The 26,804-nt window shown below is 38.0% G+C and overlaps 1 protein-coding gene across 5 annotated transcripts in view; it reads right to left on the bottom strand.

The window, feature by feature from the left end:
• The window catches only part of CDC14B (cell division cycle 14B), a 42,129-nt gene extending 16,603 nt beyond the window's left edge, over positions 1-25,526 (bottom strand). For 3 of the 5 annotated variants that reach the window (XM_079330967.1, XM_079330969.1, XM_079330968.1), the window contains exons 1-7: positions 24,974-25,523; positions 17,046-17,139; positions 16,095-16,170; positions 14,153-14,245; positions 3,702-3,778; positions 2,096-2,162; positions 645-707 (exon numbers count right to left, since the gene is read on the bottom strand). In XM_079330967.1, coding sequence (XP_079187093.1) covers positions 645-707; positions 2,096-2,162; positions 3,702-3,778; positions 14,153-14,245; positions 16,095-16,170; positions 17,046-17,139; positions 24,974-25,133 — 630 coding nt within the window. In that variant the 5' untranslated portion in view covers positions 25,134-25,523. Of the gene's footprint in view, positions 1-644; positions 708-2,095; positions 2,163-3,701; positions 3,779-14,152; positions 14,246-16,094; positions 16,171-17,045; positions 17,140-24,973 lie in introns of all 5 variants that reach the window. The other 2 variants (XM_079330966.1, XM_079330965.1) reach the window with 2 other exon arrangements.
• Positions 25,527-26,804: the final 1,278 nt, after the last annotated feature.

The raw sequence follows: 26,804 nt of genomic DNA, 5'->3' as shown, positions 1-26,804 counted from the left end.
AGATGAAGGGCAATTTCCAATTTTTTATTTTTATAGGATTCTAAATTTGTCTTGTCAATTGTTCTTAACTCTGTTTCCAAATTAAACCATGGGTTTTTTTAGCTCTAGGAGTGTTTAATTTTCTCTTCACAGATATCTGGCAGTTTTGCATTTCTGAGAATGCATACAGTCAAGAGTTGCAGATCTTCATTGTCACACTAATTTCCTATGTCCCAAAGTGAATTTTATGCATTTGGACTTTCCCAGCCCTGCTTCCTTCTTTACCTCAAGGAGTGTTATTGCATTTTTGCTGTGTGTTTTGAAATACATACTTTGTTTGTTCTCTAGCATTCAGTTAGACTTGGGTTAGTATGTTTTTTAGTTTTTTATCAATACTGCTCAAGAATATCCAGGATGTAATAATAATAGAGAATCCCATTTATTTCCATTTTGGTTTCTGCTTTCCCCCAGGTTTGAGCAAAATTATGCTTACATCTGAATTTCAGTATTGTCTCTCAGACCATGAACCTTTATTTAGCTATTGTTACTTAGAAAGATAAAGCAGAAATAGAACTTAGTACTACAAAAGAATTGCACAAATTATAAGCAATTGTTTTAGCATTAGTAAGAGCACACAAATCAAAATATTGATACTGAACACTTACTTCATAATGCTCATATTCATTTACATCAAACGTACCAAAATCCAGGAAACCATGCTGCAAGGCCTAAAATTCAGAACACAGCTCTTAACAAAGATAACTCTTCTATGAGGAAAGTTCATCACTCTTTTGGGTTACATAAAGTCCTTTAATACATACTCTCCTCTTTCTTCATATAATTTAAGAAATACAGATAAACTCAGTCTTCCTTTAAAACAGGTCTGCAAATTTCAATATAAGTGAAATATAAGTGAAGTTAGATGAGTAAATTGACTTCTTTTTTCTCCACCAAATCAGTACAAAAATCCGAGAATACTGAAACATTTGGTCTTTTCATTATTGGTAAGTGCACAAAATAAAAACAACTAGGAAAAAATATCTATTGAAGCTATGAGTAGATTCTAAAGACCACATTCAAGGACTGGAAAATACTTTCTGTGCATAAATGCCATTTGCTAGCATCTTCACTGAATTCAAACTGTTTGCAGTCACAAAGTCCTGAGTAGATATTACTGTGAGTCCATGACGACCCATAATTAGCCACAACCATAATACTTAACACTGTATAAACATTTTAATGATTTGGGTAATTAGCAGTTTATCCATTTGTTGAAGAAGGAAGCACAAACATAGACAAATCCTGTATCTCCAGATAATAAAAATACTACATTCTAATTTTCTCTTTTACTACCTAATGTTTTGTAGCTCTCCTTGCTGTTTACCACAAAGATTAGCAATACACTAGTCTTGATATTCAAGTAACCAATTCCAAAATACCCAAAAAAGCACCAATCTTCAAGAAGCTGACTTATCCAGTAAAAACATCAGTATTTGGTAGAGATACCCATAATACAAAAGACAATAGTATGGTGGAGAGCTGGATATTTCCTCATTTCATTACTCATCCAGACTAAAGAGAATGTGTTTTGATTCTCCTATCCTTCAGCGCTGCATTACTTCATGCTACATTGCTATAAAAACTAGATTTTAAATCTTATAGTTTAAAAAAAAAGCACCTACCTCCTAACATTTGTTCTATTTCTATTAGAAAGCAAAACTTGAGATCATTAGCATGTGCTGCAAATGCCCAAAGTGTAGAGAAAACCTATAAAACCACTTTCAAAGGCTATGTTCAGCCTAATATATAACACTAGGGGGCATACAATAAACCTTTTAGGATTAGAGGTGTCCTGAGAGATTACATAAGTAAAACTCAAAATTCCCTCTGTAATATCTTCACATTTGAAGATATTACATTTGTTGATTATATAAGGTATTGATTGACTTCTAGGAATGCTGTATCTACTTTTGTGACAATGCATAATAAACTAGGCAACAATTAGCAGATCTGCTACTTCACAGCTCTAATTGGATCCTAGTTTCCTAAGCCTTCTTCTTCTGAGGGGCAACATTTGGCTAAATTTTTGAAATGTGAAAAATATTAGTTTACTGACCTTGTTTATTGCATGAAAACAGTCCAGTAATGTCAGATGAAAGCTGCAATTACCAAAGGAAGCATCCCTATAAGATACAATGACCAAAACATAATTTTTGCATTTTAATCCCAGAGAAAGCAACTGAAGATACTTCTCTAAAATACTTTTTATAATTATTTCAGGGTTATGATCATTAAACTGAAATAATTATATCAAATACTTAATTTCCCGTACCTTGAAGATTTTTCTTGAATTTCTTATAAGAATAAAAAAACCCCATAAAATAAGTTATGTTAGCAGATACAACGTAAGATTACTCCAGCTACAATTTCTGCAAAGCTGAAATGTTCAATTTCTGCTGTGGACTTTTAGGATAAACATTTTAGTAAATATAATAGAGTATTTTCCTTAAGATGCATAAATAGTTCATGCTTAAACAAAAGGAGAAACTATTTTAATTTAAACAGCTTCTTTCAATTACATGTTTTCTAATTTTGCTGATCCAGGAATTGCATTTTCTTAGTATGTGACCATTATCAAATTTTGTAAGCAATAAGAGTAATAATTCTATCAGAATACTACAGTGAAGTAAATAAATAAATTAAATATAATCTACACCAGAGAATATTATGCCTTGGCAGAACACTTTGAGACCATGCAACCCTTATCAGCTAATGCTTCTAATAAGTAAAAAACATATTGTGTTCAAATTTTAACTGAGAGGAAGAGCTTTTGAAGAACTTGGATGGCTGTCTCTAGCAATTTTTTCTATCCTTTCCTGCCTTATTAATCAGTGTGAAAAGGGGCAGAAATTAGCAGGAGGCAGAAATAATAGAACTTCATTCAAGTAAAAGAAAGGACACATAGACGTAACATTGTAGTAGCACGCGTCTCTTAGACCCTGATGAGGAAGAACAAATGGATAAAGCCTTCTACAGCAGACAGAAGCAGCCTCATGTTTTCAGGCCATGGTCCTCACAGAGAACTGCAGCCACTGTGATATGTGTTGGAGGAACAGCATGGTAGGGCACAGGCAACACACATGGCTCCTGGAATCGATGCCTGATGCACTGACAACAACTTCCCACTTGTCAAATACGTGCAAGAATCTGCAAATACTCTCTTGTGCATAAAAATGCTATTAAATATGGTAAGACCTCCATGGTGAATGACAGATATTTTGTATGTTTAACTATCAGCTACTGACACAAAATCAGACTGCCAAGTGAGAAGCAATGTAGATCAAAAAACTCAAAGAGTGGATACAAACAGCAGGGCTTCTTCACCTTCTGCTGGGACATTTCAGTACTAGCTGGTAACATCTCTGATTCCTGAGTACTTAAAGTCCAGACAGTGAGCACATTCCAACTAGAAACTTCAATACAAACCCCCAAACCCACCCCAAAATGCCCCAAAACCAACCAACTGACAAACCAACAAAAAAACAACCCACAAAAAAACCCCAAACAAATAAAAAAGCCCCACTCCAAAATACAAAACCGCAAAACAAAGCAAAATAAAACAAAACCCCAGAAAACCAACACAGTAAAAATTAGTACTGAAAAATGTTACATTCTTCCTCAAAATATCAAGGTACAGAAAGTTCTATCAACTTATTATTTACCTGAAAGGAAGATATGAAACACTTCCTGACAATATAAGCTTGTACACTTCTTCTGGGGATTCTCTCAGGTATATTATCTATTATTGGAAAAAGAGAGGAAAGGAAAAAGATTATTTTATGACAGGCTTCAATAATATCAAGTAATTTGTTTACCACAGAAGGCATAATTAATTATTACAGAGCATAAAAGTGCTGGAAAAGAGTAGTATTAAGAACAAATGTTTGCAAGTCTGCAAAATAAACAAACATAAACAATAAAAAAGCTTGTCAATCTAAAGAAATATATATTTCAAAACAAACCTTATAGATTTGTGTAGGAGTTGTTCAACTATAGGCTACACTAAAAAGGCTCCTGTTCACCTGGATTCTTACATTTCTACTACAACTCTTCTTGACCAGTTTGTACATTTTTTTAATTAAGCTTTTAAGATGTAAAACAAACATAAAAACCTACAGAGGTATCAGCAAAGCTATGAATCATCAAGGAACACAAATTGTCGGTACACTCAGCAGACAAGACTAAAACAGTTATTTATGCATGTTTTGATCTTCCTACATCAGAACATCTACATTATTCCGAATTCTGTACTTCCTCTTTTGCACTGCTGAGGCAATTGTTCAGTAACTAAATCCAGATGTCATAAACTAAGAGAAAACAAAAATTTAAAAAAAAAAAAAAAAAGGAGATCTGTAGCTTCAAAAGCAAAATACTAAGAACAGAATGAATTGAACTTTTTGCTGTCAAAAACACTCAGAAAAAAGTTCACAAAGGACCAACTTACGAGAAATATCCATATGGTCTTCCATCACAACATGTCTGATCCCTCTTGAATAGCCTTTAACACTAAGGTCGCCTTAAAGAATATCTAAAACTCCTCTGATTTGTACATTTCTTCTTCAAATACCATTAAACACCATCCCCAGCATGGCCAGGAGGTACCAACTGTTAATAACAAGTTGTCATTAACAGGTCAATATTCAGTAATTTCAAGTTAATATTTTTTCTTTGAAATTGCTTTAACACTCTACATAAAGTTGCGGTTTTTTCACTAATGCTCAGTAAAATGATTTATTTCTTTTATACTAAAGACATTTTTCCCTTAGAGTTATTTGAAAGTAAAAATCCTCACAAGTATTAATTAAACAACTTCCAAAAATCAAGGCATGGTGTATTTACTTTCTGTTGCTTTGGGTATTTTTTTTCTTTAAAAAGTTGGCATTGCCTTTCAAACTTCTTTGATGCTGCTGCAAAGTCAGTTTGAACAAATGGCTTAACATACCTTAAATATCCTCTCTCCACACACACACAGAAAACATGAGTTAGAACAGATGTTGCTAAAAAAACCGAACAAACAAACGCAGCTTGAAACAGAACCTAAACAGACAGCTAAAACAGACATGGCCAACAGGTGACCCCTTTGATTTTCCTAATTCAATTACTTTGTTAAGTATTTTCTGAGCATTCTTCCTAGAAACTGGCAGAAGAAAACAGAAAAAATATATCTTTCTTGAGACATAGCTAAGTAATGAAAACTGCATGTTTTGTGCTTTCTCTGGGGAGAGATAAGTGATTTCTGCATTTGTATTTGCAAGTATACACCCAAAATAGAAAAGATACTTTAAAAACCTCCCCAAGTATCATTGACTATCTTATCCTCTAATCGCAAAATTAATCTTATATTCTGTAAGCATTCATTGCCTGATTTGAATGTAAAGGTTATCTTCCAAGAAATTTCAAATCATGTGCTTTGATACAGTCCTAATTCGCATCTTGCAGCACAGTGAACACATATTGCTAGCAACCATACAAATCAAGCACCTCTTGTTTATCAGGAAGAGAGCCCTGTCCCTGAAAAATTTACAAACCTGAGAAATGAAATGGAATTAAAAACCAGAACCAACTAGACAGAGTTTGTAGCCAGAAATAAGTCACCTGGAAAAAACAGGATTACAGAATCACCGAATCTAATAGGCTGGAAAAGATCACTTGAGATCATTCAGTCCAATCTTTGCCCAAACAGACCATGTCAACTAGACCATGGCACTGTGTGCCATGTACAGCCTCTCCTTAAACATCCCATCCACCATCTCCCTGGGCAGCCCATTATAATGTTTAATCAATCCTTTACCCTTCCTGAGAAGAAATTCCTTCTAATGTCTGACTGGACTTATGTGCTATCACAATGTGTAGCACTGTGTAGTATACAGAGGACTAATTGTATCACAGGCAAACAGATATGCAACTAATACTGGCTGATTTTGTAAGCCCATATAAAAGCTCATCTGAGGTATGGGAGAAATCCTTGGCCTTTCTGAATTATGAGCTTCTTAAAGGAAATGAGATTGAATGCAGAAGCATTTGTTTAAAAGTATAACAGCTGCAAGAGGCATTTTTTTTCCATTTCATTGCATTCTATTGAAACAAGTTAGTTAGATATAATATGTCAGTTATCAAGCACAGGTCCTGCTTCTGAAATTACATTACCAGTGAAACTGCTAGAAACACCTTTTAAACATACATGCATATGTGTATAGACTTCTCTTAACACAGCTACATAAGAATACTTCCTCCATACAAGGACATTTGAAAAATCCAATCTGATTTTGCAATGCAAAAATACAACTTGCATTGTACAACTGAAGCAAAATACTGCATATTTACTGAAAAAAGAAACTTATTCTGGAACAGAGTTCTTGCTACACTCAGCTGTGACACTACCACACACAAGAGACACAACAAGTGAACAGCTGCAGAGACAGCAGCTGATGAAATGGTCAGATGGTACTCAGTGAAAAGTGTTTGCAAAAAAATTAGCTTAGTATGAGAATAGTTGGATGAGTGCAATGGTGTAGAGTGTTTCAAAGGGGAAGAATGACACTCACACATAACAGGAGAGACCATAAACAGATAACTACTTCACAAGGGAAGTATCCTGGCAGTAACACAATACAAGAATCTATGACAGTCAAAGTGGAGACAGGATCAGTTTCTGTTACAGTTTAAGGGAGTATGCAGCCAGAAATCCTGTAACCAAGGATGTAATCAAGGTTGGATGAAGGCTGAACATGGGTGGGGACTGCTTTTAGGTTGGGGTGCACTATATTCTACATATGGTAACAGGCAAGACTGAAGCAACAGAGCTCAGAGAAGCAACAGATGTCAAGGCAGCAGAGGCCACACATCTGCATTAGAAAATGGTCTGCACCAAAAGAATTCCATCAGTAGACAGCCAGCATCGAAGATCTGACATGTTTACTATGTACTTCCAGCAGCTTTTAAGCTTAACAGTTGGGTTTAGTGTGGGCCTGTGGACTGAATGCCCATTATCTTTGGGATTGCGCCTACACTGCTTCAGGAATTGAACCAAAATACAGTAGTCAGCATTTAAGGAATGATTCAGTTCAAAAAGTATTCCTGACACATCTGTATATATATAAAACTAAATGCAATACTATTTCTGACCTGGAGGAGGTCAATGAAGTCCTAAAGATGAACAATTTCATTGGAATGATGTGAGTGACAAAGGACTAAAGAAAGCAAATAAGCAGGAAAGAGAAAGTAGTAGTGATCAAATATCTGTAGCAGACAGAAGTGTTCAAGGAAAGAAGGACTTTCTAAGGCAGCAAGCAGAACTGAAGTTTTAGAAAAGAAGAGAATGGAAATGTAGATCTGATGAATAAAGAAACAAAGATATATTTGTAAATTAATGAGGTATGTACTGGGGAAGGGAGAGGAAATGAGAGAAGACAAACTCCACAAATCAAAATATACAACAGCTGAAACTAATTTGTCCAGATGCTGATTACAATTTATGTTTCTCCTGTGCTTTCGAAGATGATGAAAACTTTCACAAATGAAGTTGTTTTCTTATGCCAGTAAAGCAACCAACAAAAATGACTACTAAAAAGATAAAAATATTAAAATAAATTTCGAGCAATATATTAGCTGTTACTTAGCAGAAGCGGGCACTCTCTAGGATAATTTTTATCCTTTTGTGTATATAAAACTGAAGAAAAGACTATTAGAATTTTAAAATTATTTCCCAAGTGGCTCCTTTCCTGCAGTTAGGGACATATTAAATAAAGAAGGTCATCTTTCAAAAAAACTTAGGCAATGCAGCATGCATATACAGCATTTAGAATTTTCCTCTTGATATGCAAGAGCAGATAGCAGCATGCATACATATCTATACACACACACAAATACACAAACATTTAAAATATTTTAGAAATCTTTTACTTAAGTACCTTTCAGGAAAATTATTACTATAAGGAATTGATATCCTTCAAGTCAAACACATAATTTTATCACAATCTGCAATCACTTATATACAGACAATTTAGAAACTTGGGGGTCTTTTTTAATACAAAAAAATATCCTACTGAACTTCAACATATAGCCAGGAATTTGCTATTAGCAGTTGAACCCCTAACAATGTTCTAATCATCCTTTTCATTTAGGACATCTGTTTCCAATTAAGGAGCTACAGGCACCTCTGTGAATGGTCAAGAACCATCCAAGCACTGAACATCGGGAAAGGTGCACTCAAGCACTCCTCCTGCCAACATTGCTGTGCTATTTTTCAAACAGCCACTTTCAAGTTCACTCAATGAAATACAAGGGTTTGCATGATTAGATGACCCAGTCTTTATTTATGAGCATTTAAAATCAGCCAGAGAATGAGAGCTTTTAGCAAGGCCATGTTTCTATCTGATTCATTAATGTTTTCAATCCAGCCTTAATTTTAAGCAATAATTTCCTAGATTAGAGTTATAATCATTAGAATGGTATTCACAATAGGATGAAAAGTACTCTTGGTGGAAAGGGAAATAAGTCTCTGATTAAAAAAAGGCATCTTAGCTTTCAATATATGGCACTGCCAAGTGTAATAGTAATGCTGTATATACGACAAAACATGTTTAGTGATAATAATCTATGACATAACTTGTTGTTTTCCCAGGAAAATTAAATAGGCTATTGAAACAAACTTCATTGTTAGAAACTATATCAACTCAAGTTTGTAAACAGGACTTTAAATTCATATCTATGATGTACTCAATACAATCATGTTCATCCACCTGATCACCCTCAGCTGAAAATCTGCTTAAGGCTGCCACCTAAATCATACATTTTACCAACCATGTTGGCTTAGAAGCTAGAAAATAATGAGAGAATTAATTTTAAAATGCTAACAAGCAATTTTATGTAATACAACTATGTTTCAAAAATGTCACCCACCCAAAACAGCTTGAACTGCTGTATACAGCAAATAATTAAACCCACACATTCTGAACAAATGCAAGTAGCTGCTGCATGTGACCAGAATCAAACACAAGTTCATACAGATGTTATAACTTTAAGGTATTAAATATTTTATTTCATTAATTGGACATACCACTCAGTTAGTAGATTAAATTTCTAGCAATATTCCTTAGTACAAAATGTTAGATGTTGTAAAATTAAAATATAAGTTTATTAGAACAAAAAGCTTCCTGTATGGATTTGTGTTGTAGTGAAGAAATGCACGTGGCCAACAGTTTCATCATTGGCAGAAAACATAGTCATTAAGTGGAAAAAAGCCACACAGAGCGAATAACTGCTTGTCTCTGGCAACTCTCTTTGTTCATCATAAGCAAAAGCAAGAAACCTTCCATTACCTTTTAAACGGCAGAGGGAAAGTATAAAAAACCCTGAACTGACTGGACTGGGCATATCACTACTTCATGCCAGGTAAGAAAACAACCTAAGACTACAGAGTGAGGGACCTCCAAAAGAACAGCCCTTCTTCTCCTATGGAGATAAGCAGTTTTGTAGGAACATCCTGGAATAGAACCTAGTACAAACAGCAGAAAATCTGCTGCTATGAAGATTAATCATAATTTCCCAAATACAACTCAGAGAAGGTAGCATTTTAGAGGACACAGAGACAGCCAAGACTTCAAGCAACTTCTCCTTAAATGAAAGGTCAGTACTTTCTCCATCTTGTCTCTGCCACTCGCCCATCAAGCACCTCTTAACAGAACATAGCTGAGGGTAAACATGGTTTACCCACTCTAAATTTGAGCACTACCACAGTTACCCATTCACCACCACCCAGCCTGGATCACTAGACAAGTTTATCTCAGGCTTAGCCAGAAATAATTCTGCAAGTGTCACAGTAAGAACAGAGCAGTTCAACATCACACCAGTGGATGCCAATTGATTCTCCAACCTCCAGCTTCTACCCAGTATTAGGCCCACAACTAGGAAGGACACTAGCAAATTGAAAAGGCAAAAAACCAATACTATGGATTAGAACAGATGAAGGAAACGCTGCTTACCCTGAAGAAAGAAGATGAGAAAATAGACAAAGTACAGAGATGAGTCCTGGAGAAGGTGACCTGAATTACAGCAGTTCATGGGGCGGTACCCTGGGAGGGTCACCCTCCAAGTACATAATTAGTGCCAGGCCTGAGAAAAAAAACACTGTTACTAAGTTAATGTAGCCAAGGGGAGAGGGGGGAGCTTGGGAATTGGGTGGACAGGGCACAGAGGGTACATTTTCTTTCGTAATATAGAAGGAGAAATGATGGAAGAAGCAGACTTTCCTCACCCACAGCCAAGTCCTGGTGAAAATCAAGAGAAGCCACTGTAGGTATCAACTCAGAAGATCACTGCTGCTTTGGTAGTGTGGTAAGGTCTGAATAGTGCAGACAGCTTTCAAGGAAAACATTTTTCTTTAAAAGGTGAAGAACAAAAGCTTCCCCCCTCCCTTCTTTCCCTTTTGCCCCTCCACCCAAATAAAGTGTAAACATTCAACCCCAACACACTGAATTCTGGCTACCCTTTGTGTGGCTGAATGTGGAAAATTTTTGCTAAACTACATAGAAGAATATTATTCCCATTATGTCTGTAAAAATGTAGAAACAAAATACAGAATTAAAATAGATGAAAGATGAACAACAAAGGGATTAAGGTCTAAATTGTTAAGATTTACTCTAAAAAATTAGTATTTTATTCTAAAACTACATATACAACAATGTATTGGTAAACTTAGTTTTTCACTCTTAAGGCCATGTTATACTGAAGAGCTTGCATTAGGTTGTGCTGCCACATCAAAGTACACCTGGAAGGAAGCAGGAGATGCAGGAGGGGGAGAAAGAAGTATGTAGTCTGGAGAGTTCATAAACTATCTCCACTGAAGAGGAAAGAAAGACAAGTTAGGTGAAGGGGAATGGGAGAAACATTAAAACATATCAACTGTGAAGAAAAGACTGAGAACAGACTTTGCTTGAAAACAAGAACACTAACAGCTGCCCTTACCACACCACAATTAGTGAAGACTTTCATAATTGCCTTAGTAGTCCAAATGAGCACATGCTCACATGATATATATGCACACATATACATTTGAACAAAAGATGACAAATGATAACTCATGCTAATATATCCCTATTTCTTTAAGCAGAAGTTATAATATTCTGTTTAAGAATACAAATTTGAGGTCAACAAGTCTTTGAGAAGACATGCTCAGAAGTTGAACGTTTATGGGGACATAGAAGTTCCAGAGGAGAACTAGTCATATTCAGTTCATTGCAGTTTTATAGTTTAAATAACCATATTAAAAAACCAAAACAATAAAACCAGAAATCACACAGACTCACTGTGCCTTGCTATTCCTTGCTATTCTTGAAAACCTTGTAACCTGGTAGTTCTAACAAGTGATTTGCTGCACCTACAGAGCAATTTGCACCCAAAACTGTGCTTAAGTTACCAAACACCTTTCAACGCAAGTAGACAAGCACTATTTTTGTGACTAAATCTGCAAAGGCCACATTCTATTTCTACCTCCTTGTTCTTCCCTGAATGAACAGGAAGTCCTCTAAAGTGAGAGTGCACAGCTTGCCAAAAGAGTTTCTCAACCTAAGGTAAACTGTTGAAATAGGAACCTCCCATGAAGCTAAAAAATAGAATCAAGTAAGAAAACACACTCAATCCACAGAAAACAAAATACAGTATCAACCTACAACTTATACTGTAAAAACAGAATATAATTTATGACAATCAGCTCAAGCAACCAAGAGTTTTGCCAACATCACACTGTCCGATTAACTAAGATTACAGAAAAACTCCTTAAAGATTTGATCAATATCTGAATGATTCTTTCTTCAACAAAAAGCAAAGCATTCTGAATTAAAGAAGGTAGACACTTAAGCCTACATGTGTTTTAAATAAAAAAGTCATCAATATTTCCTTTCAATCAGGAAATATGCATATAGACATGTTTATCAGGCATTCTGAACAGATCCCGTATCATTGCTTGCTCCACAGAGAACAATCCAATTCTCCCTGCAGAAAGCAGAAATGTGGGACAAATATGTGCAAGCACTTGAGCAATGATCTCTGTAATTAAGCTTGCCTCTTCATGAAAGTTCATCAAAGCATGCATGGGAAAAAAAAAAAAAAAAGCCTCAGGGGCACAGCTTTTCTTCCATGATTTTTCTTCTGTGGAATCCCTCCTGAAACTGGGAAAAAACTCCACCCTATTGTAAAGGAAAAAGCAGTACCAAAGCCAAAACATACTGCACTAGAAAGAAAATCAGCATCTAGCTAGAGCTAGCTAATTATCTTAGACTTGCAAATTTGCAAGATAGACATGCCTACATGCAAGGAGGTGGCTTATACTCATAACGTGCTTCACTTTCCCCTGGGACTTTCAGAGAAACTGCCAAAACATGTGTGTGTAATGCAGTAACTTAAGCACTTCTCCAGACTCTGAAAACTACTGGTTGTTTTCACCAGTCTCTTCCTGCCATATGCCATGTGTCTGCAACTAGCCCTACCACATGCCTTGGCTAGGCAGACATGATCTTGTGTCATGGATCTGTGTGAGCATCCTTTCTTTACTCTGCAACTCCCACTTTCTTCACTGCAGCTCTCCAAAGCAGTAACTGCCTACTCATCTGTACAACAGCCTCTATTTATAATTACTGTGCTTTAGATTGTCGTAAGCCATGCATATTAATCTTAGAGCTGTATTTGAGACTGTTGAAGCATTCACCTTCACCTGGATGCTATTACTGCAACACGGCAGAGCTACCAGGTGATCAAAAACAAGATTTATTTCAGGTATTCTGTATACTTTTGCATAATCAACCACAGTATTTTCTTATTAGATTGTTTTGCCATTAGTTAATCTTCTGTACCAAAATTCTACTCAGAATGTCAGCTGCTGTGCCATACAATGCTACCACTACATAAATTCAGAAGAGTAGGTAAAAACAAAGCCCACTTTTTTCCAAATAATGGCTGATAACCGAAGCCAGTCTTCTCTCGCTCTCTGGGACTCAATTAGATCAAGAAATTAGTAAGAAGTAGTTTTCCTAAAAGCTGCAGGTGTTTTGTCACCATAATCCTTTAACAGGAAACAAGCTTAGTAACTTGTATTTCCATTCTTCATGTGGTTTAAGAATGCACAGGATTACAGCAACATTCCTAAGTACTTGTGTTTCAAATACCAAGAGTGATGTGTTTTGAAATTTAGTTATCAGTTTTTAAAAAGTGCTATAGAATATAGACAACAGAGAAACTCCAGGGAACAGAAAATAGACACCCTGCATGATGCAGAGAGGCAGCAAGGATACTGCCTGCATCCCAGAAAGTACTGTGTAGCCTTTGAAGCCAATAAATAGGAATAACCTAAGGCTACATGAACTTCAATCCCTCAAATCTCCAACATCAAAAAGTGCACAGGTTCTCATTTCATTACTCAGCAAACAAGAGAAATGGTTACAACCAAGGTGTGTTACAAGTCAAAACAGACATGAATATGGTGCATCACAGCTTTAATCCTGAAGTATTCAGCATTTTATTCCTTAGCTACATTTTTGTGTACCAAATACATTGCAGTTTCCCCTCTGCAGTCACAGACGGCTTAGCACCTTTCCAGCCACATTGTATCTTCCCAGGCTTTACACAGGCTCTAAACCCATCACACATTGTCACTGCTTCTCCCAGGTTAATTGAAGAGATCACCTTGTATTAGAGAAGAATCAGCTGGGAAAGGAAGCGTTTATTTAAACATGCGCTGACAAATGATATATTATACTTCATAAAATACACTATTTTTCTATTATAAAAAAGAAAAAGAGGTTCTGTGGTTGGAGAAAGGCAAAACTTCAAGAAGCAATCATTTTTTCTAAATGAAAATATTAATTCTGATTAATTTTACAGTGATGCTCTCATTTCTTAAGAAATGAAATGGCAGCAGGGGGAAATAACTAAAATCATACAACTTCACTCACACACCTGCTAGACTTTAGAAACTCTTTTATTATGTGGTACATTACTATAACGACATTAGTAGGATGATTATTCAAGATAAAAGAATTGTTTTTATCTTGCTGTTCTAAAAATTGAGTATGAAAAAATGAACACAGTCAGAAGCTGATACGAAAAGTAAAATACTTACTGCGTAGGAGCCTATGAGGAATGCGGCGTTTGCCTGCTTTTTCTGATCAAAGCCAGTATAATGAATTATTTTCTTCCTTATCAATGAAAATGACTGTATCAAGAAATGAACAAGATTATGATTTCGCATTTCAGACCTTTTATACCTTCTTTTATAAAATCAGTGGAATGCAAGAGTTTGTTCACCTCCTTTCATCCAGCTGTAGTCAGAGAATAGAAAATACTATAGCATAGTCCCTCAGAAACTTTGGAAAACTATTGCATCCCTACCTAGATTTTTCCAGTATTTTTCCCAATATCCAGCCTAAATAATTTTTGATACAAATTACTGAAAGATTTTCTTTTTTTCCCTAAATGCATTTGTATTTTCAGTTAGGATTTTTTTACTTCAAGGTTATGTAACAGATAGCCATTTATAAGAATAAAAGTGGCATTCTCAAAAGCATCACAGGTATATTAAAGTTGAAAAATTTTAAAAACAGAGTTTTTAAACTTTCATTCATTTTTCAAAATCAAATGTAGATAAATCCACAAGTATTTCTAAAGATCAGAACCATGCTTAGTTTAAAATATTTTTGAAAGTATTTCTAAACCTTATAATACATTCTTTTTTAAAGTGTCATCTTGGCTTTGCATACAGTTTCTCCATTTATTTTAGGATGTGGGTAGAGTCGCATTTTCAATGGAAAGGACACACACGTGTGGTGGCAGTTATCCCCTAACTGGCCCTTGAAATAAATTCTGAAGTGTTTCAAACTGCACACTTTGATCAACTGCTAAGATATCATAAAATGTCATTTAATGCATTTAAATAGCAACACTACTTGTTCAAGACAGCAGATTCAATGCATTCAAGACAAAAAAAAAAAAAAACAAACCACCCAGATCAGTAGCAGAAGTTCTCAGAAATCCTAACATGGCAAACACAAGACATGGAAAGGGACTGACATACACTTACGTTGCTTCAGAGCATCCTGTATACAAAAATCAGAGAATATAATCTCTGGCAAACCACAGTTATCCAGGTGGGAGTTTACTATCCCCCAGCCTGGACCACAAAACACCAACATCAGACCTGTGGGTGACAACTGCTTCTACAACCTAATAAAGAAAGTCTGAATTATGCAATATTATCTGTGACAGACAATCTAGGAATAAAAAAAAAAAAAAATACACTCTTACTCTATAATGTGCTGTGTATTTCCCACTTTTCATAGCTCAGTGGCAGTTTAAAGATCTAAGTAATTTTGAAGAGACAAACCATGACTGACATTAACAAAACTAAGCTCTTTTATATGCCAAACAGGTTTTATACCCCAACATCTACTTAAGGTTAACTAGCTAGTAGTCAGATGTGTTAATTAATTTAAGAAATCCATTTAAAGACACTACAGTCTATCAAGAGCCAAATCCCAAAAATTACTGAGCTCCTGTAAGCTCCTATCTGCAGTATGAGCAAAACAGCCTCCTTCAGGCTAATGCTATCAATGCTCCTAGAGATCAAATGTTGCTCATTACTGAAGAATGTCAGCATCAGAAGAGAAAATCAAGTTAAAAAACCCCACTTCAAATAAAAACATAACACTACACCCTCAAGCTCACTCAATATTGGCAGATTGCCAATAAGATAGAATTCCAGGAAAGAAGTTTTTCCTATAAAAGAGGCTGTATTCTTATAGCAACTGATCTTCTAGAAGCTTAATGATAGTTAACTGCCACAGTTGTGCATCTTCTATCTTTTAAAAGTAAGTGAGTTTTGCACCTTGATCCTCCTCCTCCCTAAAGTCATCTCACTAAAACATAACATTGATATTCAAAATTCAGCTGGATGATGAAAATAGGAAAGCACCTGAACAATAACAATAAAAGAAATTTTGGCCTGGTTCTTTTTTGTTTTTAAAAAAACCCAATATTGTCTTTTGAATAAAAAACCCAAGCATTACCTTTAATTTCTTGTTTAGCTTGCAGCAGTATCTGTAGACCATTGCCAGATTGAGTGGTCCAAAGTCAGCATAGAAGCTGTTAGAAGAAAGGGGAAAAATTGTACATGACCTCTGTAAATGCCTTTTTTTTTAACAAAATGCACAAAGCAATGAGTAAATGTGATATATGTACATCACTCTCAAAACAAGCACGCTTTCTTACATAAATACATACTGTTTTGTTTGAGGAAATGTTTTGTCATCTTTAAATATGGACTAAAATTTGTTTTCCACACAGCACTATTCAAAACAAACACCCCAGATTTTAAGAACTATTTCTCACTACTGTATCACTGTGACAAAAGTTTTTAACTCTATTTTAGGAGGAACTCATAAGCTTTATTTTAAAAGGAGGCAATTGATAGTGCTAGAGAAAAGGGAACACAGAGAATAAAGATTGATTAGTGCATAAAAAACAGCAAGCATGCCCTTGATCAAAACTACTTGAAGAATTAGCAGCATTCCCCATCATGTAAAAGACAAACACTGTTCACTACAGGGGAAATAATATATCCATTGTCAGCTCATAAAGGCTTAGATTGACTGCCATTTTCTTCTGTGATTCTAGGAAGTTCACACATTCCACTTAATACATGAGGAACCAAAGACACCCCTTTTAGTCTGGCACACAATGTGCATTTCTGAATTTTATACGGCTGCATCATGTTTCTGTGTCTTTTAACAGGAATAGGCACAATGAAAGCTTCTGCTTTGAAAATGTTTTTAAGAAATCCTGATGGGAAAGCCTTTTTTGAAGAAAGTCTCAAAAGCCTATAAATTATCATTGCATGGAAGTCTTAGAAGACCAAACTCACATAATTAGTTCTCCAATGACACTGATTCCCCACTGCTGTTGTTCTGACTAATTTATTTCTGCATAAAAACAGGAAAAATAACTAAGTCAGTACTTACTTCTCATACACAAGTTCATCATCTATGCAGAAATAATGGGTATTTGCAGCTCCACTCTTTGGTTTTTGGTACAGAATTGCAAAATACAGGCGATCTGAAATGCAAGAAAATTGGAAGCTTTTATAAACATCATGCATTTCTGCTGAAAGGCTGAAATATTACTTGTCAATGGGACAACTTTAAATGGTTTAGAATGAAGAAAATCTTCTTTTAAGTATTAAATTAGGTATTATTTCTCCAGTGTTAAACAAACAAGGCACACAAAGATTGAAGCTTTTTATTCAGCAGCATTCCCATAATCCACAGCTCTTTAGTGTTCTTTCCCAAAGTGTTCCTTGTTCAATGACTTCACAAAATAGCAGGAGCCTGACTTGCACCCACACACACAGCAGACATCTCCTTTGGCAGGTTTGGTTGCTCTCCAAATACCAATGCACACACACCACCCTCCCAAACCTAACCAAAAATCCCTCTGAATCTCCGAGCACCTACATTAAACTAAATGATGAAGCACACTCACACCAAACAGGCGCTTCCTCCTATAAAGCCACGATTTTGACAGCAGTGCTATGCAATTAAAGCCTGCAGGTAACAGGGAGGGAGGAAACCAGGCAACCCATGCTGCTCATGGGAGCCCCAGTCAAGCCTCCACCTGGACGTCTCCAACTGATTTCCCATCCCCACCCCAGCTGCCCCTTCAAAGCCTGTGTGCCTGCAGGCAGGAGGTATCTTGTACTTGCCCTGGTTTCCTTTGTTGAGCTGAGGGAAAAAAAAAATACCAGCGGTATTCACATGGATATAAATTACTTTTATGGCCGGGGAAGCTGAAGCCCCAGTGAACTTTAAACACTGACTGTGCTCCTGCTATAAATTGCTGTGCTTGCGGTAATTGGTCAATAAAAATTGAGGCTTGCAGCACCACCGCAATACTTGTCTTTCTCCTGCAGAGAAAATATCATCATAAAATATCTGGATTACAATTCAGACCTAAAAGGAAAGCTTGCTTTCTTTTTTGTTTTTCCCCTGCAAATTAGTTCCCTAGAAGAGATATTATTTAAGTATCAAAACAGACCACGTGCATGTATAGTTTCAAAATGTGATCTGTGATGAGGAAAAACTGTATGTCAGTTTTTAGACAGTGGGGGGGGGGGGGGAAATTCACTTTAAGCTTCAAAACACATCATCCACGATCAGTATGCAGAAACCATTACTTGTATCTTGAAAAAACATGTCCAAGTATGCCATGAAAGGAGTTACCATATCTATATTTCAACAGTCACATGCTCAGTGCTCATCTACACAGACCAGTATCTCAAGAGTGAAGGCAGGCAAGTCCACCAAAAAATGTGCATTTTTTTAATGCTTTTTTCAGTAGAACAGGAGTCTGATGTGAGTAGTTTGGCTTAAACATTTACAGATCAGGTCCTCCTAATAAAGTCAGGCACTTACTTCCTTACTCTCTAGCAGAAGCAAGGCACCCAGCTTGCTTATTTAATTTCTAGTAGTCTCATCCTGTAAGCAGGGCAGCTGCAAGTAACTAGATGTGAAGTGCATTACCTGCTTCTGCACCTCCCAGCATTTACGAAATCATTCCCTGAAAACAAGCCAAAGGATAAAATTCAGAGTAATATGTGCATTTTTAAGATGTGACTACAGTGGCCCACAAAGTGAATTATGTGTGGAGAAGCAAGTGTATCAATAATCCACCTGGGTGCAAAATACACTATGGCATACAGAGAGGCAGTCCTGAGGTCCTGGGGGTGGTTCCCCACCACTGTGTTAATCACTGAGGTGTGTCAACGTGGATTTGCATGAATTAGAAACTATAACAGGTATCCCTGGGCAATACCAAAAAAAAAAAAATAAAAAAAAAAAAAGGAAAATGAAAGGTGAACGAAGGGGGGGGTGTGGGGCATGAAGGAAAAAAATTGAAAAAAATAAACAAAAAAGAAAAAATAGGAAAAAGAAGGTAAGAAAATATGAAACTGGAAAAGAAGAAAACAAAGTGAAAAAGAAGGTAAACAGCTGCTTTGCTGACTTACTTGGAGAAAGAGCTAACGTGTGCAGGAGAGCTGAAGGCAAGAGAAGCAGAAAGGAGAACTGAGAGGATGTGATATCCAGTGATTGTGTTTAAACTGGCATTGCTAGATTCAACACATGTCACTGCAGCCCCAAGCTATAATTTCACACCACTTCTAAACTGATTTAATGGCTAGCTGCCACCAGGTTCCTTAGAAGGAAAAATCTTCTGAGTTTGCTCACTGAACTAGCCTGCTGACGGTTAACAGCAGGAATATATAGCCAAAATTTTTCCCTCCATGGCATCTGTCCTTAAGTGCCAGTCTAATTATTGACTAGACTGAGCTCTCCCTCTTTATTGTACACAAACAATAACCACATCAAGGTCTAAGAAGAATGGCAGTAGTACTCAAACTGAGTACCTTGAGTACTCAAATGCTACCTTTTTGCACTTCAGCTGCTTCACAGAAACTTTACATCACTTTTGAAAATATAAAAGTAATTTACAAAGAGCAATCCAAAATCTTCAAATACAAAAGGAGGCGAAAAACAAAAATAAATATAATTTGTACAGGTCAAAGACCGAAAGTAATTTAGCATTTTGCTCCAAAATAGGATTTGGAATAAAAGAATCGCTTGCATCCTCAGTGCTCATACTGTTACTGAAGCTTCTGCAGCTTGCAAAAATGTCCAGCAAAAGTAAGAATTCCTATCTTGAGCAGATAGTGTGTATGTGGCCTTCTGAATTGCTATTGGCAATGGTTCTGCTCTGGTATCTCTGAACTGCATTCATTGTTGCTATTCTTAAAATACCTGTAAGAAACTTGAGTTTAATGACTTTACAGAAGTACCTCACAATAAGAGCAGTGTGTGTCAAATGCCAATATCCTGACAAACTGTCCATTCCTGTGCACTGCTAACAATCACTCCCTATTATGTAAATAGCAGCCTCCATCTTTTTAACATGTTTCCTATGGGGAGATTTTAGAATGAAGAAATTTCCTGTAAGTGTATTTACCCTTCACTGATTTACCAGTCTACCATCTGACAAATGCTGTATTACTCACCATGTCTGTTTTTACCTGGTTTTTTTGGGGTTTTTTTGCAAACACATTCCAAGTTCTATTTAATCAAGGATTAGTGTGTTGTTTTTTTTTAACAGAAATTAAGAGAAAGGAGAAATCCTTCATTAAGGATCTGATTGCAGGACTGAGAGTTTAGACAGAAAATACACTCAAGCACTGATGATTTGATTTCACTAGGATTCCACAAAGGTTAGGACTGCCAGGAGCAAGGCTTCCCTTTCATTATCTTCATGTTTCTTTTGCTAATTTTAGCTTTTTAGTATTTCATTTACATACAGTGCACTTGAGCACTTCACAATTCCTGCACATTTCTGATAAAAAAATCATTCCAAAATTATCAAAGTAGACCAGACCTTTCTAATCATCTCTCAGAAGAAGGACAGAGTAGTGCTCACTGCCTTACAGGCTGCATCTGCTCTGCAATTAGGAGATATGGCTGCAGCATGTTAGATATACTTCAAGTACACTTATTTTTTCCAGCCTTACATAACAAAACAGTTAAAATACATATGCATGGATGTCACTGCAGGCAATTAATTTGAGTAAGCATCCAACATGCAACAAAATGAGCCTGCATACCCCTAACTGAGGCACAGGTTACCACAGCTGTGCTGCTGCTGGTACCTCAGCTAGTGAGATTAACGCTAGCACAAGCATGACTGTCCAAACTGATTGCAGAGTGTTAGAGAATTGAAAGCACTCTGCTTGTTTATCAGAGACACAGTATTCTGTGGAAACAGATGTGTAGAAAACTGAGAGCTACCACTTCAAAATCACATTAATGTGAATTTGGAGACGAGAAATAATCTCCTTCCTTTCAACAAGACTGATGCTTCTCAGGTTGTGCTTCACAGGCCTTCAAGAAAGAAATTTCATTAATTCAAGAATTACTGTTGGACTTGATCTTAGAGGCTTCTTCCAACCTAATTGATTCTATGCTTTAAGTGACAACTAAATATTAAACAGACATTAGTGGCAGGACAATTTTGCATATATAATCAGCAAACAGTATTTAATACAAACAGAAATTCTACAATTCTATTGTTAAATAGATTTCTTAGATGAGAAACTCAGCAACTGACAGTAAAACAAAACCCAGTGTCAGTCTTTTGGATCACCAGGAATGTAACCAAAGAGTTTTTACTATTTTAAGAGGAGTGTATTTCTAAATTGAGAGTTGGTATATGGACTTTTGTTGTGTTTGACTTAAAAATCTTCAAAATACTTTAAAGACCTAAGAAAAAACATAAAAGACAAATTCTGTTACAATATCAAGGCAAAAAGAAAAAAAAAATATTCCTTTTAGTCTTTCTATCCTTAAAAAAATTAATCCAGTCATCCTTACTATGATATTTCACATTTAACTAATGACAGAGTTGGCAATTGGAACAACAGCCTGGACTGTGAAAAAGAAAATGAAAGTACACTAAAAAGATAAAGGAAATGTTTTTTAAGAAATAAACTATGAAAGCAGTCTTTTCAGTGCCATGTCATGACTGATCAACACTGTTACTTCACTTACATAGAGTGTCTCCACTCTGCTGCTCTTGACTGATACACAAAACTGTGTATGTTCATGCAATTTGAGTGCTGGATTATACACTAAAAGCCTTAAGCTTGTATTTAAAATCTTAACTCTGGAAAAGACTCACAAGTAGGTGAGGTCATACTGATAAAAGACCAAACACGGTTTGTGTACATAATAAAAACTACTTGAAAATCCTGACAGTCAAAATATTGGAAGCTTAATGATTCTTACTAGAAGTGTCCTTAGCATTCTAGAAAAACAATTTTCTATTGGGTACACAAAGGTTATAAAGACAAGCCAGCACTCCTGGAAAAAGACAACTTAATGGTTTGAAAGAACCAATAAACCACAATACAAAACCAAAAATACCAATCTGCATATCAATGAATACATTCAAATGAATATTTAATTATCAACTCTAACCGACAGTATAAGCAAAATGATTCTCAATGAAGAAAAAAAATAGGTATGAATACTGTAGTTCAGAGTGCCCTTCAAGATGTTAGTTCCATGCTGTAAACAAATCTGGGATACATTCAGCAGGAAGAACAATCAAATGTCAAGAAATTACCCATGACACACATATCACTTAAAATTTAATTTCATGTATTATTATTGTAGTCATTTCATTTTAGAATTAACTACTCAAAATAGGCAAGAGAGAAGCCCACACTTTTTGCCAAAGGTTTATGCATTTTAATTTCACCTCTTCTTTAAAATGTTTCTTATAAAATCAGAGCAATGAGAAAGAGCAGCCGAGGGAAGGAAATGAACAGCTTTCAAGCATCTCACAGAGCATTGCTACATTTTATTTAGATCATATAAATTACTTCTTTCAGAGATCAGAAGGATATGGGAATATGCTTCTAATAAACGAAGAAGTGCATTCAGTTCCAGCAAATTGAATTCATACCAGCAAGCCTCACACACAAGTTGACAAAGAGAAAATGATAAAGCTTACCAGGCAGCTTAACTGACCAAAATAAACAACTTTTTAAAAGGATGGCTTTCCTGAACTAGTCTTGATAGTAAACAAGAATATTTAGCCAGTTCTAATTAATAATTATTCTGACATATAGCTGATGCATACAATTAATTACAAAATAAAGAAATGCAATGATTACTGCAAGTGTTTTGGGTATAAAATTCCTAGAATGGATTTGAAACTTTGCTTTTTATGAATGTAACATCGCACAACAAAAGATCTGCAAATCTTTACAGAAATGTGGGCTGATGTTTCTGCTTCTGTCTTTTGCAAAGATGAAAATAAGGGTAGCCTGCAGTGTTCTTAATAAGTTTGGCACTGTTTCTGTAAGCAAATAAGCTAGCACAGATCTCTCAGCTTTACAGTGGTTCAAACGTTTACCAGTATTTCCATTTTTAAGAATAAGATCTTATGCTTTGTCTCCAGTCCACAACTCTTAATTAACTTCTCAAAACTGCATTATGAGAAGGCAGAAATGACATTTCAAACCTTGATATAACTTTAAAACAGCTGAACAACTGTTAGCTTATTCTTTCAAGATTTCACTTAAAAAAAACAAGTATGACATAGCAGCAAAAAACCCATTAGACTATAATTTGAATCAGAACTGAAAATTCGACAATAAACAGCTGCCACTGCGCACAGCAAGATCAAGACAGAATAATGTATTGCTAAATACAATAATCTAGTGCACTTTAATCAAATTTACTATACTAGGTACTGCTGCACATAGTGAAATCCCACTTAAAAAACACAGGCCAAAGCCTAGGTGCTCTACTCAACTTAAATGGCTGAACACTTCCTTGAAGGAGCAAATACAGTAATTCAGTGGGCTTGTTGATGCCAGACACACACTACCAGATCCAAGGAATTGCTTCATGAGAATGGTTATACAGAACTGTTTGCTGGAGATGTGAGCTGGACAGGGGTGCATGGTAATACAGGTAGTGAAATCACTTCTATAGCTAAAAGTCATTATCTGCCACATGAGGGGTTTCCAAAACTGACCTTAAAATCATACTATCATCAGGTCCTATATAAACAGTTGCTGCTATAGAAGCAATATACACACGGAGTTATTGGAGCCTTAGAGTTCTGTAGATAAGTACACCATTATGTTCCTCTGTGTAGATTAGGCCTGAAATAGTGAATTTCTGCTGGAATATTTAAGATTTTACTCCCTGGCAGTATTAAAGCTTTTTTAAAAGAAGAATCTGGTAAGCTCTAGCCGTTTACATTCTTTCTATGTTGCTATGCCAAATTTTCAAAACAAAATCTTATGGTTTTCTAAACATACCGTTATCTAGGAGACACACTAGTTAATATAAGGAAACATACTTCTTGGCACAGAAATAAAAGGTACATTGGTGCCTTTTCTGCATGTTTGCTCTTTACATATTTCTTGCTCTGCCCACAGGTATTTCCCATACCCTTAAGAGATGTGCCTGCAGGTTTATTTCTTGCTTTTTACGAGAGGTTGTAAATACACTAAAATTCTGAGATTATGACACATGACTTAAAAAGCAATTTTTGTTGTTGCTGTTGCCTTTAGGCAAACTGAACTCAAGGCCGTCTTTTAGCTGGGGAACTCAAACCCTAAACACGGAATTTTCTGGCTGTGATCCAACAGGCTTCTTAAAAGAGGCAGACTCCTGTGCCAAAACAAAGCGCGGCTCGGAGCCTGGAGTCACGAAAAGGAGGGACGGCACAGAGCAATCCTGCTCGCACAAGCTCTTGCGTGTCCAGAGGAGGTGCGACGTTTGCCCATTATTTTACCCATTAGCCAGCAAGCACGGCAGTACGGCATCGGGAGAAACAAGCATCTCTATCTATCTGCACATATATATATACACATACATATACACATACATGTGCGTGCGCGCATGTGTGTATATACACATTGCCCGATACATGGAGAAATACGCTACTTTTTTTCCACCCCACGATGTATCGAACGGACAGAAACGTGTTTAACATTGTTTACTCTCTCTGACACCACGAAGCAATCGGTGCTGGCGACGGCTGGGGCCACCGGGACATCGGCAGTGAGCTACCCCGCTGGACGGGCGGCGCAGCCCCCAACAACCCTTCGCTGAGCGACGCGCTGAGCTCCGGGCTCGGCGGCTGACCGAGCCCCGCTCCCGGACAGCAGCGGCTGCCGAGCGCCCCGGGGTCCCGCCGGGAATCGCGCCGACGGCAAGTTTGCCTGCCCGCCCGCAGCCAGCGCGGCGCCCACCGCCGGCGGGACGGGACGCGATGGGACGGGACACCCGCGGCACCGGATACCCCCGCCCCCGGCACACCCCCTCACCCGCGATCCTCATGCAGGTCTCCAGCGCGGCGGGGGACAGCTGCCGCCGCCGCTCCGCCTCGCCCCCAGCCGCCCGCGACGCCGCGCTCCGCGTCCTCTTCAGCGCCGGCGGCGGCGGGGCTGCGCGGCGCCGCGCCTCGGCCCAGCTCTTCCGCTTCATGGCGGAGGCGGCCGCGGCGCTACGATCCCCTCATCCCGCGGGGACCGGGCGGCCGGAGGGAGGGGAGGGGAGGGGAGGGACCCCGCGGCGGCGAGGGCGGCGGCGGCGGCTGACGCGTCCTCGCGGACACCGCCCCCTCCCGCCGCACCTTCGCCCCGCCGCCGGCGGAGCGCCCGCCGCACCCCCAACGGCCGCCCCTGATTGGGGAGCGCGGCGTGGCGTCACCGGCGCGGAGCGGCGGGGGGGGGTGACGTCATGGCGGCCGCGGTAACAGGTGGGCCGGGGCACGCGCGCCCCCCCGCCCCCAGGGCGCCGCTTGTCTGGGCGCGCGGCCGGGCCGCGCTGCTGACGTGGCGCCGGCGGCCCCAGGGTGGGGGGCGCGGCCCGGGCTGAGGGGCTCCGCCGCCGCTCCGGGCTGAGGGGCTCCGCCGCCGCTCCGGGGCTCCGCCGCCGCTCCGGGCTGAGGGGCTCCGCCGCCGCTCCGGGGCTCCGCTGCCCTGGGCCGGCTCGCCCTGCCTTCTGGGGCCGCGCAGCCGTGCCGCTGCCCCTCCTGGCCCGTACCGAAAGAGGGGCCCAAGGACGGGGTACTTTGTAAGGCCAACGGAAAACAGTCCCGTGCATACAGGCTTCTGGATAAATGGGCTTATCGAAAAAGTTTAAATAACTGGGTTTGAATCTGCCTCTTAGATGCAGTGATACTTTAAAACACGCAGTTATTGCCATAGCACTAAACCAAGCTAGTAGGTAAAACAACTTCTGAAAACCACTCCCTTCCCACCTCCGTCTAATTGGCCGTAATGAAAGCCCTTGAGGAAGTGTTCTACCATCTGTATTTATCGAGGAAAACCTGCTGGAAACCTGCTAGTTGCCACTTTTCACTGCATGACTTTTCAAGAAATATCCTTTCTAAATAACACCAGAGACCTAAAATTCTTTTGACACTTCAGAAACAAATTCTCCTGAGGATGAATGTCGCCATCGTTGTTCCAATTCATTATGAATGTGGGAGTCATTGTCTCTCAGCAAACCCTCTTAAGCTGTGGCCAGATGCAAAAGGCAGGACCGATGCCCTGATTAGGACACTTCAGCTTTTCTGCTCAATCCTCCTCTCTCTTTCTCCCACCTTTTGTTTGTCTGCAGGTTGTGAGTCTTTCTGAATAAGTGATTTTGCTGGGTAGCACAGAGGTTGTGGTATGGTTCCTGTCAGTATTGAAATAGTGAGGGTGGATGACTCCAAGCTAAAGAGCTGTAAAACTACAGTTTAATTAATTCAAATTTCTTTTAATAGTCCATAGCTCTTTTAGCTATAGTTAGTTTTGTTAAATGTGCTTATTAGGACCAATAGAACTATTGCCATTGTATATTGTTTTATTTCTACTAAGAGTAAAAAGCGGGAAGGCAGCTATAACATTTCCTTTAAAATCAGAAGTACCAAGAACAACTGCAAAATAAAAATGGAATGAGAATCAGTGTCCTCAGCTGTGATTACCAGGTGAATGAAGTAGAGTGGAAGCACTACAAATAAACAGAGTATTCGTCTTTCATTCTCTTTGAAAATAATTTTCTTTGTTTATTGTCTTTGTTTTACAAACATACAACCAGTTTTCCAGCCTGTTTTTGGCTGTTGTTTAAGTAACATGAGGCAGATGCATTCCAGAGTTCCTGGCATGC

Source organism: Erithacus rubecula (assembly GCF_903797595.1).
Source record: "Erithacus rubecula genome assembly, contig: SUPER_Z_unloc_2, whole genome shotgun sequence".
In the NCBI taxonomy this organism is placed as follows: Eukaryota; Metazoa; Chordata; class Aves; order Passeriformes; family Muscicapidae; genus Erithacus; species Erithacus rubecula.
Note: the sequence above shows the minus strand (reverse complement) of the source record. Positions and strands in the feature narration are given on the sequence as shown.